The 16,964-nt window shown below is 30.2% G+C and overlaps 1 protein-coding gene across 1 annotated transcript; it reads right to left on the reverse strand.

The window, feature by feature from the left end:
* Nucleotides 1-1,064: 1,064 nt before the first annotated feature.
* Nucleotides 1,065-15,153, reverse strand: LOC111714638 (uncharacterized; the record flags this gene model as incomplete). Its single annotated transcript, XM_023489785.1, has 13 exons — nucleotides 1,065-3,086; nucleotides 3,301-3,359; nucleotides 3,601-3,672; nucleotides 4,315-4,424; nucleotides 4,805-4,950; nucleotides 10,303-10,403; nucleotides 10,994-11,039; nucleotides 11,988-12,127; nucleotides 12,813-12,882; nucleotides 13,403-13,536; nucleotides 14,112-14,183; nucleotides 14,385-14,422; nucleotides 15,039-15,153. Coding segments are annotated over 12 exons (1,065 nt in total), but the record flags the coding sequence as incomplete, so codon positions are not given.
* Nucleotides 15,154-16,964: the final 1,811 nt, after the last annotated feature.

Here is a 16,964-nt window from a genome sequence, read left to right on the forward strand (position 1 = left end):
AATATAAGACAGTATTACTACTCATACGATTGCTTATATATCGTCTTTCTATTCCATATTTTTCAGTCTCACTCTAATTGTTGATGAACATAATTCTTATATTTAATTTCAATGGCACGCCCATGTACACTGCTTGCCTGGTGTATAGTTTTGCACTGAGTTGTTTAAGGAAAACCGATTGCCTTTGCGTAACAGTATACGCGGTTAATGTTTCTATCTATCTATCAAAGTTGCGCGATTTAATATCGCAAACCGGTTTTTGTAAATATCACATCACGGCGTAAAGATCTAGGGTAATAGGGTTCATAGGGTAGCCATGACAATGTTTGAGATTAAGAAGACTGATGGAAGAGGGAATTCATTTTTCCTCACAAGCTTGGTTTTCTGCCACTCTAAACAATCAAGGTTCAAAGTTAAAAGTTAAAAATGCAAGTAAAACCCTCCATTCAGAATGCTACCCTGTAAACCTTTTATCTGATCAATTGAAAGAGTTCAATTCGGTTGATTTCCTAAATGGTTCCTTTAGCAGAAATACGTATTATTGACGATAACCTAAATTAAGTTATTTTACATTTCTCATAGAAAGTGCAGTTTTTCTAGAGCAATACCTGGGGGTTCCTAGCATATCTTTCTTCGAGGATTTTTAAAACTATAATTAGGCAAAAATATCAAAGTTATAACATGATCCATTCATACTTAAAAATAAATAAAGATTGTTCTTATATTTTACTTTATTCTACTTTTAAAAACAAGTAGTCGGTTTGTTTAATTTATCCAATAAATATAAAAACGGTTAATATTTTTTTGGTTAGGATTCAGGGCAGAAAAAAATACATTGACTGAATAAATTTTGGAAATCCAAAACATAACAAACAAATCTTAAATTTTTTGTTTAATGAGAAACGAAACCTTAAAAATTAACAAAAGGTACATATATCGTTCTTCAAGCCTAGTTACGTTTGTATATAGTACGAATCCACTTTCCAATATTTTTAAAATAATTTCAAAAATGTATAATTTATTTCAGCAATCAGCAAACTTAACAAATTTCTAAATATCTTCATATCATGGTTTAATATTTAGTTCACAATAACATTTAAAGGGATTATAAGCATAATTTCAACTGACCATCAATACAAAGATGACATGATGTACAATTTACAACGGTACCCTTTAAAGCTTTATCTGATCAAGTTTAAATATTTTTGTTCATTTAAACTGTTTTTTTATATTTGTGTATTTTCTGCGAATTTCTTGCTTGTCTGATTTGATAAGAAGCAATTGAGAATTTATCAGAGTTGAACACTCTTTAATCAAGGAAAACAGCGATATATTCCACATCTTAGTTCAGATTAAAGGGAGTGTTCTCCTTACAGAAGCAACAGATGAAAGTATAATTAGTAGCGATCACTCCCTTTAAGAAAAACAGCATTATATTCCACATCTAAGTTCAGATTAAGGTGTCAAGGTTACTTTGAATGAAGAGTCCCTAGATCGAAGTTACGGTTAAAGTCCCTTTAAACTACATAAAATTTATAAAAAGAAAAGGGACAATCTAATATTGGCACGATTTGTGAATTTCCCTGCTTTGATATAATTTAGTTTACGCACAAAGTAAAAACATGAAGCGTAATTTAACAATGGTCATATTCAAATTTCAAAGACGACGTCAAATTTGTTTATCAATCGTTTAAATCACCGTAGAATATTGTATACTTTTAGAAAATGTCCCTTTTCCCTAAATTTATAAGAATTTTTGACGTGTTATGATGGTTTTAAAGGATAGGACTAGGAGATATGTTTTTTCTACTTTACAGTTCACACAATTTTGTTTACAAATTTAGAGATGGGTTAAAAAAATTAATATTCATATTTATTAAATTATGATTTTGATCATTTTGAAAAAAAAACAAATTTTTATATATATAAATTTCTCTAGATTAGTGCGAAAGTTTTGGGAAAAAATATGAATGTTTTTATTCAAACATTTTCGTAATTTCCGTTTGACTTGTATGTATTATACACAACACACATCATATAAACATTCTATATATGAAGCTACACACAGTTCGGCAGCTTACGGTTTTTAATGGCACATGCAGTAGCAACATGTAAAGGCAGTTTTGAAATAAATTACAGTGAAAACCAAAAAATATTAAAATAGAAAGACGACTTTTAGACTCAAGTTATGACTGTAAATAGTCCACTGAACATGAGCCACAGCAACTTTGTGATGTAAATATTTCATTAATAAGTGTGATTAAATAAATTGCTTGTAAAACTATCTGCTTTGTATCAACATCAAATACACATTATTATTGCTTTAATGTCGTCTTTCTATTCTACAGTTTTCTGGGTCTAACTGTGCGTAAGGTTTTGTTTAGACTATTGTTGAAATGGATTTAACGTAAATCCGGCACTTTTACTTTAAAATGGGAAAAAGTTCAAATTAAAACAACCTTCTAACTTTTAGTAAAACACGGTTAAGTGAATTTTAAAATTAATATTTTTTATGATTGAAATTTATTTGACTATTTTTTTAGCTTGCATTAGTTGTGAAATTGATAGAAAGCGTGTGTAAGTATGCATTATTTAGCATTAGGCTTTCGCGTGAAAATAAATTTTTCAGTTTTAAGAAATTGTAAACATACTTTTACGGAAACAAAATCATAATTAATTCCCCTTTACTCTGTATTTGTCAATTTATGCCTAAAAAAGGAAAAATATTGTTTTTTTGCCCTTAAAAATAAAACCAAATTGCTTTGTAAAAAAAATCTCGAAGAAATGTTTAATGGCATATCATCGCATATGAATCTAACACGGGGTTGAAATATGTTAACTGTAAAAATGAAATGAGATCAATATGGCTAACAAACTAGAGCGTCCTCCCTTACTGAGCCTTTTTTAATAGTAATTAATAGTTTATGGCTCTACTTATACTTAAAATTAGATTTACAATCTTTTTAAACTGAAAATAGTAAATATTTTGAAAAAGAAAAAAAACATGTTTCCTGCGATCTATCTATCGGTTAATAACGATAAATTCATTCTCTTTTGATTTGGTTCTAAACTTCCGGTCGAAACACCTGAAAAAAAAATTAATTTTAAATTTAAAAAAAGTTTTTCTTTGTCAAGTATAATGAGTAATAACTTTTATAATTTGTAGATAAAGCCAATTGTATTCTTTAAAAAAAAAAAATTTAAAATTGTAGACCTAATGTAAATTCAACAAACTTTAAAGTTTTAGAAAAAAAATCAAGAATTATTGTCCATCACTCGCTACTATTTTCTTTCTATTACCTTTTTCTTTTAGAATAAAAAGGTTAACTCTAGGTGTACTAGACCGAAGTTGTGGATTCCTATAAAATAAAGAATGTAATGTTTTTCATTTTGATATTTTTCTTGCAAATCCTTCAGTGGTTCTATGAATGTCGTCTTTGCTGTTTCTTTTACTGGTAAATCTCTATAGTACTCAGGGCCCGAATTTACTAAAATGCGAGTAGTAGTTGAATTAACCGCGTAGAGAAAGTTGAATCATGGCAACTTGATCAAAAGACAACCGAAGACGCCGATCCCATAGTTTTCTGGTTCTCATTGTACCTGATCTGATTCTGTTTTTGAGCTCTCCCTTGGTGTCATATCGTCTAGAACAACGGTACACTGACCTTCAACCTTCAATACAAAATATAGGTTTTTTTTTTGTCTTGGTTGTCGGTTAGTTTATTAATACTTGTTGGTTAGTTTGTTAATACTTGTTGGTTAGTTTGTTAATACTTGTTGGTTAGTTTGTTAATACTTGTTGGTTAGTTTGGATCCAAATAATGTTAATACTTAGTTTTAGTTTTAAAATTAACATTTTTATTGTTATTGCTTAATCCATTGCTGCATATCTATCAACATTTAAAAATCAATATTATTGTTGGGAATAAAAGTAAAAAATATTTTAGAAATCTGCTATTTTTTGCTCATTAAATTCAACTGTAAAGATTACATACAGTTCCGACACCGAGTCAAACAATTCTGCGAGTTTTCTTCATTATTTGAGTTTGTCACAATAATTCTTAAGTTACTTTTAAAGAAAAACCTCAGTTGAAAAAATACAATTTTCAGGAAGAAAAACATGGATATATTTTTTTAATCACACAAAGCGTTTAGGGTACCGTTGAACACCGGACACGGGACACTGTGCCATTGATATTTATAAGTGAAGGGTCGGAGGGGGTCACTTGTTGAAATTACGTTTTCATTCTCTTTCAGATGCGTAGATTGGTTTAAGCCATGTTTTCATTTAATATTTATATTGACCCTGTTTACCGTTCCCAGGAGATTCCGTTGTTTGTTGAATATTTTGTTGTTTTGTATTTCATCCAGCCAGATCGGAGCTGAGAACTTTGGCCGGTCAAACGGACCGGTCACATCAGGTCCTGGGCAAACAAAATGAGTATTTGCCACAAACTCAGATTTTCTAATCCCTTTATCTTTGCAACCCAATGTTGTAGAGCTTAGATATATTCAAACTAAGAATTCTGTTAGATCAAAAATAATCTGAATTTGAAATATAAAGTTTTACACCACAAGGTTGCATAGATATAGGGATTAGCAAATTTAAGCCTGTGCCAAAGACTCAATTACTTTGAATTTGATTTTTTAATACTGATTTACGACAGTGGATTGCAAAGATATTGAGATTGAAAATCAGAGTTTGTGACAAAAACTCAATTTCTTTTTTGTTTAATTTGTCAAATTGTTAAATGACCACGTGGTCTATAAGTTTACTATGAATATGTTGAACCAAAGGAATTACCTAGAAGATTTTCGAACTCTAGGTTGGGCATTGGAGGTGGTGTAGGTGGTCTAGGTATATTTGAAGGTTGAGGATCAACTTCTACTTCAACAGTTTCAACCTTCTCAAGACCATTCATCTGGACAGGCTCCTGCTTTATACTCTGTCTGAAACAAAAAGCAGGATTATTTTGAGCGGAATTACTGTCGACAGGACTTTGCAACATCGTACTTTTCAGTTTTACAACCAAAAGTAAGAAATGCAAACTTATAAATATTAGCTTTTTAACCAAACTGCAGATGCAAGATTTCAAACTAAAATAAACTTGAATCTAATAGTCGACAAAGAGCTGCTGACAGGCCCAACATTTGTTTAAATAATATAGACGTAATGGATAGATGACTAGGATTTAACAGACCTTTAGAATGGATAGATTATTAGAATTTAGAATGTTTGATATTTTGTTGACATTTTACTTACAAATTTGTCAAAGAAATGTCATTTGTTCACATTATTTTTTCGTTTGATAAAAAGTTATAGAGAAATAAAAATCTAACAAATTTTACAGCCTTTTCACCAACATTAATGACCTATTGTAAACCCACTCAGCTAGTTCATTCAACCCAAGCTAAATTGTATCATGAGTTGAGTAACTGGACAAACAAATAGTATTGATTGTATTTAACCCGTTACTACTGGAGCTGGTATCAACGGCCAGAGGAAATTTCCAGGGTAGCAAGGTTCAAATCCTGGGAATCCTTATCAGGGGAACACGGATAACGGTGCTTTCGTCGGAAGAGAAAGCAATCTGAACGTCCATTTTGTCCCCGAGAAAAGGGTTAGTCTTGATGAAGGAGGAGAAGAGAGCGGTCGATCACAGCTCCAGTAGCTCCGAGAGGAGAATTAGATCCATCTATGATTCCAGGATTGACTTCGGTTGATCCTCAGTTTGTATTTTAATAATAATGTAAAATAAATGTCTGTGCAAAGTTAGTGCTTTAATCGATTCCATCTGGCTTGTTATATTGAGTTTCTCTTTGTAAAGTTGCCTTTATTCAGTTCTTTATACATGAGTTTCTATTAAGTTTATACTATGATTCTCCTAATAAAGAGGGGCGTTAAGTTGCTTTACGTCCCTTAGGACAATTAAGTAAAATAACCAACTACTCTGCTAAATTTGTTTGTAAACATTTGCGTATTTTCATCTCTAAAAACGCTAAAATTGTGTTCAACTTATACTTTTTCGAAAAATTAACTATTGTTACCGCCTTTTGACCAACATTACCGACCTATGATTCCCCCAACAGTCCCTTGGGACAATTAAGTAAAATAACGACCCGCTCTGCGAAGTTTTCGTGAAAAAATCCGCGCATTTGCGCATCTCAAAAGACGATAAAATTGTGTACAACTACTTTTCGGAAAATTAAAAATTTAATCTCCTGTTCAACGAAATAACCAACCTTAAATTCCCTCCTTTTTTATTTCCAGGGAGGATAATTACTTATCCTCCCTATTTACAGGGAGGATAATTACTTATCCTCCCTCTTTACAGGGAGGATAAGTAATTATCCTCCCTGTGATCCATACAGATTTATCAAATAAATAGTTCTCTAATTTAATTTTATTTTTACATTTATCGCTCTCTCAATCAATTTGTATCCACTACGCTACGCTCGTGAGGTTTAGAACCCCAAAAAGGTCTTGGAGGCCCTCGGCTAAGTGGTTTTCCCCTCAATTTAATTATCCTCCCTTAATCTCCCGGTTAAGTAGTAATTAATAGTTAAAACTTAACCACAGGTTCCCTCGACCAATTTTGCCTACAAAACATTCCTCGCTGCACTGCTTTGTAGTCAAAATTGGTCTTGGGAACCCTTGGTAAAGTAATATTTCCTGTAAAGTAGTTGTAAATAAATAGTAAAAAAGTTATTAAATTGAGAAATATTTTTCAACTTTACAACTTCACAAAATCCGTTTAATATTTGAAAGAGAAAATCGTGCTTTTTATAAATGTCAATATTGAAGGTTCTTTGTTTATTAAAGTAAGCAGTTTTCACAAAATATTATAATATTTCATGTATTAACGGCAGCGGCATACCATGTTTTTATCAAGAAACTTTATAAGAAAAGATGTATCAAAATTTCCTTGATTTTTCTAAACCTTGATTTTATGAATAGTTAGTTAAAGCTTTATCTATATAATAAAATATATAAGTTTATATATATGTTTTCTATAGCCGGCCAAACGGCTGGACCGATTGGGCTGATTTTTTTTGTGGTTATCCAAATATTTTTTTTCAATTTTTTTGTTCACGGGCAATGCCGGGCTCTTCAGCTAGTAGCCTATAAAAATTGATTAAAACGAATTAAAAATATGCTTCAAATGCCTATTTTGCTACAATACTTTTTTCACACACCTTTAAAAACCACCTTATCCATATTAGTATACAGCTAGCTACAATTATTATATCTGTGAACTGTGATGTTCGTTGTCTAAAAAACTAACAATCCACCACCAATTAATTCAAAACGTAACAAACACTTTCTTCTTTTAAAAATAAGGGGGAAATATTTCCACAACCTTATTTTATGAAGGTTTTAAATACTCACTTTTTCAAAATTACTTACTTACTACTTATATCATACTAGAAATTCAAGGCGCTTCGCGCCCTTCTTTCTAGCCTTAGAGGACGCTTCGCACCCATCTTCTAAATTAGTTGTGAACATGTTCTCTTTGTGTACATCGTAAAACAAAACAAAAATAATTCGCGGATTTTCACAAAAAAGTTCGCGGATTTTCAAAATTTTTAAAAATTTAATGACGATCGAATTTTGATAGAGACAAATATTTGCAATTTTGATTTTTCATAAACCTTCCCTGGGGTCCCTAGATGTCCCACAAAAAATTTGGGCCCGATCGGTTCAGCCGTTTTGACGTTTATTGGATACAAACATACAAACAAACAGACAGACAGACAAGCCAAATTTATATATAGATATCAAAAACGGAATTTATAAAAATAATTTATTTATCATAAAATTTATCTTATCATATAGCTTGACTTAGTATATAAAGCTTGATTTAGTATAAAGCTAGACCTATCATAGAACTTCATTTATTATAAAACTGTGCAAATTACTGAATTTATAAATTGGCAATTCAAGGTCTTTAGTTCACTGTTCAATGCAGTAAAAGGAAAGTTTGGTTTCATGTCAGGAAACTCAGTATATTCATTAAAGTTGAGTTTAATCTTTAAACGCCTAAGATTGGATTTTAAATTTAGATTTTATTAGTCATTTAGACTAATTTTTATGTTTTTTTGCTTTAGCATTAACATTATTTACTATCCTAAACCAAAAAAAACATAGAAATTAGTCTAAATGACTTCTAAAATTTAAATTTATTTATTTTTAAAAATAGACTTCTCTTGCTTTTGTTCGTTAAATTTTCAGATTTGTAGCTTATCTCTTCTGGGCAAGTGGGCTTTTAAAAAACTCTAGAAATACTGAAGGGTTTGGTTTAAGGGTGCACCTGAAAAATTCCTAGATGTTCTACACATTCTTAAAGACGCAATAGGGTAAAACTTGCTCAAATTTTAGCATTTAAAAATAATTTAATGGGCCAGATATTACACTGTTTTCCGCGTCATTTTTGCCTTTTTTTAAACCATTATCCGCTAAATTTGTTTAACTCTGTCAATTTTTAAGGATTTTTGAGGGAGGGGGGGGGGGGGGAGGAGATTTTGGGGAATACTGAGTGTGTCAGACTGTAGTTTGTAGGATGACTGTAGGTAGAAAATGAACCAAAACTTCTCTTGAATATTAAGTAAGAAAGGAAGGTTCATAGTATTACTAGGGTTAACCACAAAGAATAAGACTTCATAGACGACTGTACAGAGTTTATACTTTTTTCTTAAACATAAACTTGTTTCTTTCTTTGCAAAGGCAGAAGACAATTAATTCAACCTTGGAATCGTCATATTATATAAGTTTCAGGTCGTCTTTACAGTCTCGTAGTTTAAAGGTAACTCTGTTTATTTCTGCTTGTGATATATTGTTCAAACCCAGACCCAGAAATACTTCTGGTCAATTCNAGGGAGAAAATAAGACTAACGATAAACAAGTTTCTGTCCCATTGCAGCGTGCTCATATAAAGATTCAAACGGTATCTTTGCGAATCTGGCACCTTTGAGATCTGTCAAGTCCCTCGTGAAGGCCCAGGATATTTAGATTATTACAAAAAGTGCATTGCAAAAATGTTTTGACTTTATTACATTTTGTACACATACATATTTGTATGTACCACATTAATTAAAAAATGTTCGCGGGTACAGAATGACCCCCCCCCCACAGTTTTTTTTTATGGTTTAACCATAAAAAAATATTTATTACAAAATGTCTCAATGTGGGCCTCAGAATTAATCATGAGTTAAAATAAATCTCTTCATAATAGGATATATATATGTTACATAAATATTATATTTATAATTTATAAAAATTAAGAACTCAGAAGAGAAAAGCGGGAGTAAATTAGAGGTCCTGCTAAAAAGCCCAGTTAGTCTTATCTTTAGATCCCATTTTCATTCATAAAACGTAAATTTTACGATTTCATTCTTTTTGGTTTTATATCTTGGTAAATTAGATCTTTTTACGCTATTTTTGACGGATATCAAATTAGAGATAAAAATATTACTGGAAATATTCCGATGCAGACAGGATGCAATTCGTTAGTGTTAGTTTTATATGCGTAAGAAAATTATGATAACATCGTGAATAAATTGATTTCACTGGAAACTAAGTTAGTTTTGATCTAAATAAAATATTAATCTACATTTTCTAGGACTTGCATCTTTAAATAAAAAAAAAATACTATGAAATTTTTTTCATGAAACTGATTGGGGTATTAATTCTGATCTAAATAAAAAAATATTCAATCCATATTTTCTAGGATATTATGAATGGTCGATCTTTACTGATCATTAATTCTGTAAACTTTTCATCGAATAAAAAACGCGAAGAAAGTAATTTTCCTGTGACTGATTTATTAATACTTTTGATCTGGCTAAAAAAGTAAAATTTATCTAGGCTCCTTATCTTTCTAGGTGTACAGTGCAGAGGTGGCTTAAAGGGGGGGGGAGGTCAACGCCCGCTTCTTGAAAAACGTAGGGTTCAACAATTGAGAGGGGGCACACCTTATAATCCCTTCTTTTAAAACCAGTGAATTTTTTGTTAATTCTTCCAGGGCAAAGTTTAAATCAAAATCTAAAACAATGATTCAAGTTGGTTTTCTCATAATATCAAACTTTCTTTAGAAATTACTTAACTAAAAAAATGAACTAACGGAAGAACATGATTTTAATGTAATTTTTAAATTTTGTAGTTTGATATTTACGGGAAAGTTTTAAGTTCCTGATGGTGTAATTCCAAACTACCAAGGCTAGTGGAAAAAAGTGTAAGAGAGAAGAGAAATGACCCCCTTACCCCCCTCCCCCCTTCCAGACTTTCATCTTATAAACATTTACCTTTCTTTAAAGCAAAGAATTATAATTGTACTGATTAGAACGATGAAGACGACAGTTACTCCAGAAACTAGGCCGGCAATCATCTCGCCGTCAACTGTTCGCTAATAACCCCGCCAAAATAAATCTCTAAATAAGGGTTACCAACAAACAATGAGACTTCAGAGACGACTACAGAATTAATGCTGTTATTTTCCTTTTATTTCTTTGCCAAATCATTAAATAACCCAATTAAAGAAGACTAAATTTTAAGTTGGAATCGTCTTTACAGTCTTATCCTTTGTGATTAACACTGTATAAAAACGTTCTTAAAATGTTAAATAAGCTTAAATGTGAATAAAGGTTTTATTTTTTTTTGCGTGTTAATATAAATTATTAAAGGGAATCGTTTTTTCCTATTGAATATTTAAAAAATTGAGTTTAGTAAATTTTTAAAAAGATTACCCTTTTAAAATGATAAGTAACCTTCTATAAACAATCTTTTTTTAAACTAACAATTTTGGCTTGAAATTTTGTGTGATTTCTACAGCTTGGACGAACGAAAAAATTATTGCTTTTATTTAGTTCCAGAAAAAACGATAATTCTCTGTCAACGGTTTACAGATAATTTTTTAATTGAACCCTTTAATAACACTGGATATCCCTTTAAAACTAAAATAGTGAAATTGATGTGAATTATATTGTTCAAGGTTCCCTGTTCGCTCGAGGTAGAAGGTATTTGAGATGAGGTTCCACTACTCCTAAACAGACAAGTAGTTAGTTTAGAAAGAAAATACTCTGGGTCTATTAAGGGGGAAAGTGTCTGTAAATATTTGTATACTGAAAGTACAGGGTTACCCAGAAAAGATGAGACTTCAGAGACGACTGTACGGAATTTAAACGGTCTGTTTCCTTATATTCACGATTCCCTGCAATCGTAAATTTGTTTTTTCTTTGCCAAATCATTAAATAAGCAATTAGATGACAATATCTAAGGCAGAATACATAATTTAACCTTGGGATCGTCATTTTAAGAGTTTTCTGTCGTCTTTATCAGTCTCATGCTTTGTGGGTAAACTTGCATTTTAACTGTGATTAAAAGGCAACCAAACTTTTTTTTGTGTTTAAAACGATGTTTTAAAAGGAGATTCCGTAGGGATTGACAAAAATGCCTTAACAAAAATTAGTTGTAAAATAAATTATATGTATTGTTAAAAACAAGAGTAAATTAAACTTAAAAATTAAAAACAATTACAATTTGGTTATTTTTTAGTCTGACCCATTTTAAACTAAAGCGCTAACCAGAAAGCTCTGAAATATGAAGACGAATTTTTTAACTCAAGTTAGTACTTAAACTAGTTCAATGAACATTAGACGTACATAGACCCTTTTAAGTTACAAGTAAACAAATTTTTTTGTAACAACATCAAAATGATTTAGTATTGCTATAATGTCGTCTTTCTATTAGATTGTTTTCTGGTTATTACTGTATATGCCTTTTTATGTGAAGAAGAAACAAAGTTTCCTTAGTTAGATGATAGTATAGTATTAAGAAAACTTTTTTGAAAATTATCAGAAAATTCCATTTACGATTGAAAATAACTTTCTTAAAAACTAACGATTAACTATCCATTATGTGACTTTTACTAAAACCATTAACAATCGGATTTAAATTTTTTTTTACTGAAAATTATATAAATAGTTCTTACTTTTTAATTGGCGTTGTTGTGGTGGTAGTTGTTGTTGTTGTTGTTGTAGTTGTAGTTGGTAAACATTCTGGTGTTATTGGATGTCCAAGCAGACGGTTACAGCTGATAAACAGATGGGATCCATCTCTTGTAGAGACCACCTGAAAATGGAGAAATAATAAACACTTTTAGATTCTTTCATCTCCATTGTTTTTTTTCTGAAATAAATGATTAAATTCCATTTAAAGTCTAAAAAAAACTTTTTGCTCAATTTTCAATATTTATTCCTTCTTATAATAGATGTTAGATGCAAATTGTTAAACACCTTCTATTTTATAGATGTTGCTGAAATTGCCTTTAAATTACAAAATATAAACATTCTTCATTTTTTTCTTCAAGTACTTTCATCTCATGTCAGCTGATCTTTGTTCAATGTTCATTGTTCATCCAAATATATATTTATATATATTCTATATGCACTGAACTTTAAATTTCTTTATTTTCTTTTATTATTTTATTCTGTTAAATATAGAAGAAAATAGTGATGATGGGGGAATTTATGGGAAGCCATAAAAAATCATTAAAATTTTTGCTGAAGACATTACAATTATGTCAAAACAAAAATGCTGACATAAAAAATATCATTCATTCCGTCATGAACCAACTTTATGGCTCCAATTGCAAAAGAGCAAAAAACGGATGAGATTGTTAAACAAATCATAATGAGTAATACCGTAATACATAGCAATAACTAAACACAAAGGATGGCAAAACCAAGATTTGTAAATAATAATGTTACTCTAAATAACTATTGTAAATATTTTAATCTTGAAAACAATTTATTACCTTTAAAGCATTTACACTGAATTCATTGTTTATCACTTCAACTTCCTTAGTTCTATCAACAACTACAGATCTAAAGAAAACATAAAAAGTAAAATTTTTAAAATTAAACATCTGAAAATATTTAAAAGTGTTTAAAACAAAGACCTGCACTTGGTTCAGTTAAAACCGATACAAATTTAATTTTCATTATCCCTGACATAAACCAGAAAAATATTTCTAACTTTAAAGCCCAAAATAATTTAATTTAAAACATACAAGGTCTACGAGATCAGTGTCCGAATTTAATGAATTTGAGCCGCGTCTTAAATCCGCCAAAAACCGGTTTCAATTGAGCCGCGGCTTAAATTTAAGCCGCCGCTCAAATTCTTTAAATTCGGCCTCAGGTTACAAAGATTTCAGATGGAAAATAATAGTTTAGATTATTTATGACGACGAAAAACTCAATCTGCAGAACATAAAATCGGATAGTTAATTATAAAATTGGTCACTTTTTGGTGCGCTGAACATATAGATAAATTCTAAATTATTTTTTTTCGATAAAACACAATTATTTTTTAAAAAAAGGGTAGATGTTTAAAAAATGTAAATACCTGGGGTACACTCTCAAAAAAATAGAGTCTTTGATTTCCAATTTCCGAGTTCTTGAAACGTTTAGTCCTTCAGCTGGGATATGGCCGAACGTTGATTTGAGTAGACGAAATTGTTTCACATTATCAACCTTTATCTAGATATAATATGGTTAATTTGAATAAAATAATTGTTTAATAATATCAACCTTATCTAAACATAATATGGTTGATTTGAATAAAATAATTGTTTAATATTATCAACCGTATCTAGATTTAATATGGTTGATTTGAATAAAATAATTGTTTAACATTATCAACCTTATTTAGATATAATATGGTTGATTTGAATAAAACATTTGTTTAAAATTATCAACCTTATCTAGATATCATATGGTTGATTTGAATAAAAATAAATGTTTAACATTATCAACCTTTATTCACATATAGTTTGACATATCAACCAGTATCTAGTTATAATATGGTTGATTTAAGCAACATAACTGTTAATCATTATCAACCCTAGCTCTAGCTAAATCTATTTTGGTGGATATTAGAAAAAACAAATTTTAAACATTATCAACAAATGATATTACAAGTTGAAAGTGTACAAAACAACTGCAGGTAATATCAGGAGAATCCATATATTGTCGATTCGTTCTTGAATTTCAATGTTTTGGAGAAATGCTAGTTATTGATTGATTGGAGAAGTATGGTATCAAAGACGACCCACCTGTATTGCTTCATCCACGTGTAAAGAGCCGAGCGTGGCAACCTCAACATTCTCAAACACCAAGATCAGTTTCTGCAATTTATTATGTATATGCATTGTGTGATAGAAAATATAGATTTTAATGTTCCATTACTTCTTATATTGACTGAACTATGGCTTCATTTTATCCTTTTTTGTTTTTTACATTCCATTAAACAACAGAACAGTTTGTATAATATTCAAATGGTAATATTATATTGAAATTTTTATACTAAATTACAAAAAATCTCTAACCTGCCTATCTACGTACGCAGGATCAAATTTTATGAAATCTGCAAGTTCAGTAACATTTTAAACTAAATTTTTAAAGTTTTCATTGATCGAATTTTTAGACTTAAAGACTGTTAGAAGCAAGGTTGTAATGCAAGGAAAGTTAATCGCAGTTGCTTTTACTCTGAGTAAATATTGAACCATTTCTCTCTGGGCGGAATTTGCAAACAAGAATAGATGCATCAGTGTTCATTTAGTATCTGAGGAGGGAGGTTAAAAGAATTAAATTTTGATAACTTTGATAATTCACCTAATAGTTTCCTATAACTAGAATATTTCATTGATTTTTTATGTGAAAGATGGATCCCCTGCCAGGCTTCGACATCCGTCTTGTGTTTACATTACATTACAGAGACAGTAAGTACACTGGAGTACAAAAGATGCGTTCACCTCTTAAATAACTTTCCTTGCATTATAACCTTGGTTAGATGAAATATAGAAAAACCCAAAGGAACGTCTTTTTATTCCAGTTTGTGATATATGCTTTATGTTTTATAACAAAATGTTGATGATTTTGAAATGTTTATAGCTATTATTAAATACAAAATGTTTGGGCACTTGTGTACTGTATATAGATTATATGAGACATACAAGACGTGTAACATGGTGTTACTGTTCCTATAGTAATGTGTCCAGATGATTTGAATGTAAATGGAACTGTTGAAGGATTAAGATTAACCAGATCTAATCCTATGAGCAGATCTGAGCAGGACTCCACAACAACACTGCGGATCTGAAAATAAATGATATTAAAATATATATTTCTAATTTCATTAAGATGAAATATTCTCAGATATTAATGTGAATTAAAGTTAACTGAATGTACCTAGACATAATTTTAAAGGGAGTGTCTGGCTAGATATGGTAGTTCAGCTGAGAATGCATTATTGTGGAGACATTTTTAAAGGTTTAATTTGTGAGACGTTTTATGGTGCATATTTGTTCAGAAAGAGTGCAAATTCCATCTTTACAAATTGTAAATTTTGGAGGGATGATCTTGAGAATCCATTTTTTGAAATTATTCCATGACCACTATTAATGTAACAAACATTCTACAATTTTACTTATATCTTATTTTATATATAAATGTTAATCCTCGGATTTTTATAATAAGAACTCTATTTATTATTTTTTTCTTTAGATACAAAAGCATTAGTTTCATTCCCATCTTCCTATCTTCATTTCTAGAATCATTGGATGAACTGAAGTCCATTGATAATGGTGTGTTTGGTATTTACCTCTTAGGAATTTTCATTATAAAGTTTTAAGTATGTGATAATATACACCAAATAATATATATAATATATTATATTTAATAAACATGGAGCGGCGGGGGGTTAAGAATTTAATTAAATAAAATAAAAATAAAAATAAAATAATCCAATTTAACCACAAGTTGTTTTTTAACATTACTTTGCACTCTGTAGTTGGGTTCTCAAAGAAATCTTTACTAATTGCACATTCTAGACATCCTATTTTCTGTTCTTTTCAAGGTTTAAAGTTCTAGACATCTTATTATCTGTTCTTTTCAAGGTTTAAAGTTCTAGACATCTTATTATCTGTTCCTTTCAAGGTTTAAAATTCTAGACATCTTATTATCTGTTCTTTTCAAGGTTTAAAGCATATACATCTTATTATCTGTTCTTTTCAATGTTTATGTTCTAGACATCTTATTATCTGTTCCTTTCAAGGTTTAAGATTCTAGACATCTTATTATCTGTTCTTTTCAAGGTTTAAAGCATATACATCTTATTATCTGTTCTTTTCAATGTTTATGTTCTTGACATCTTATTGTCTGTTCTTTTCAAGGTTTAAAGTTCTAGACATCTTATTTTCTGTTCTTTTCAAGGTTTAGAGTTCTTGACATCTTATTATTTTCAAGGTTTAAAGTTCTAGAGTCTTATTATCTGTTCTTTTCAAGGTTTAAAGTTCTAGACATCTTATTATCTGTTCTTTTCAAGGTTTAAAGTTCTAGACATGACGAGAAAACAACATTGGAAGTTTTGAGACCTTGTTTAAATGAAATGAAGAATCTTGACTCAGCTTAATTCTTGCAAGCTAGATAATTTAGAATTAGCAACTCACTGCATTTCAGTCTTTTCCCACCTTTCGAGACTTTCTAAACTGATTAAAACTTTCATTTACAGTCGACAACAGTCATTCATGTTTGGCTAAAAAAATATTTAATTTTTTGAGAAAATTTTTTGTAAGTTTCACTATATTCGTATGTTGTTGGGTGTTGTTTCTTTTGGGGAATGTACAATATACCAACAAATGAGACTTACGGGTCTTTTTGTATTTTGATTGCTCGATCTGCACAAATGCCGCAATTTTGTTAACTAAAGAACCTGTAAAATCATTCGTTGGGATGTTTAGAAAGATGAAAATTTCCCTGTATGATAATTGAAGGACTGCAGTATGGTTTTGGTGAATTATATTGGTTAATAGATTGTGTATTGTGTATTGCATCAACCTACGGAACTTTACTATATATTCCTTTAATAGATGGTGTATTGTGTATTGCATCAAAACCTACGGAACTGT

The sequence above is a fragment of the Eurytemora carolleeae genome, unplaced genomic scaffold, assembly GCF_000591075.1.
Source record: "Eurytemora carolleeae unplaced genomic scaffold, Eaff_2.0 scaffold1616, whole genome shotgun sequence".
In the NCBI taxonomy this organism is placed as follows: Eukaryota; Metazoa; Arthropoda; class Copepoda; order Calanoida; family Temoridae; genus Eurytemora; species Eurytemora carolleeae.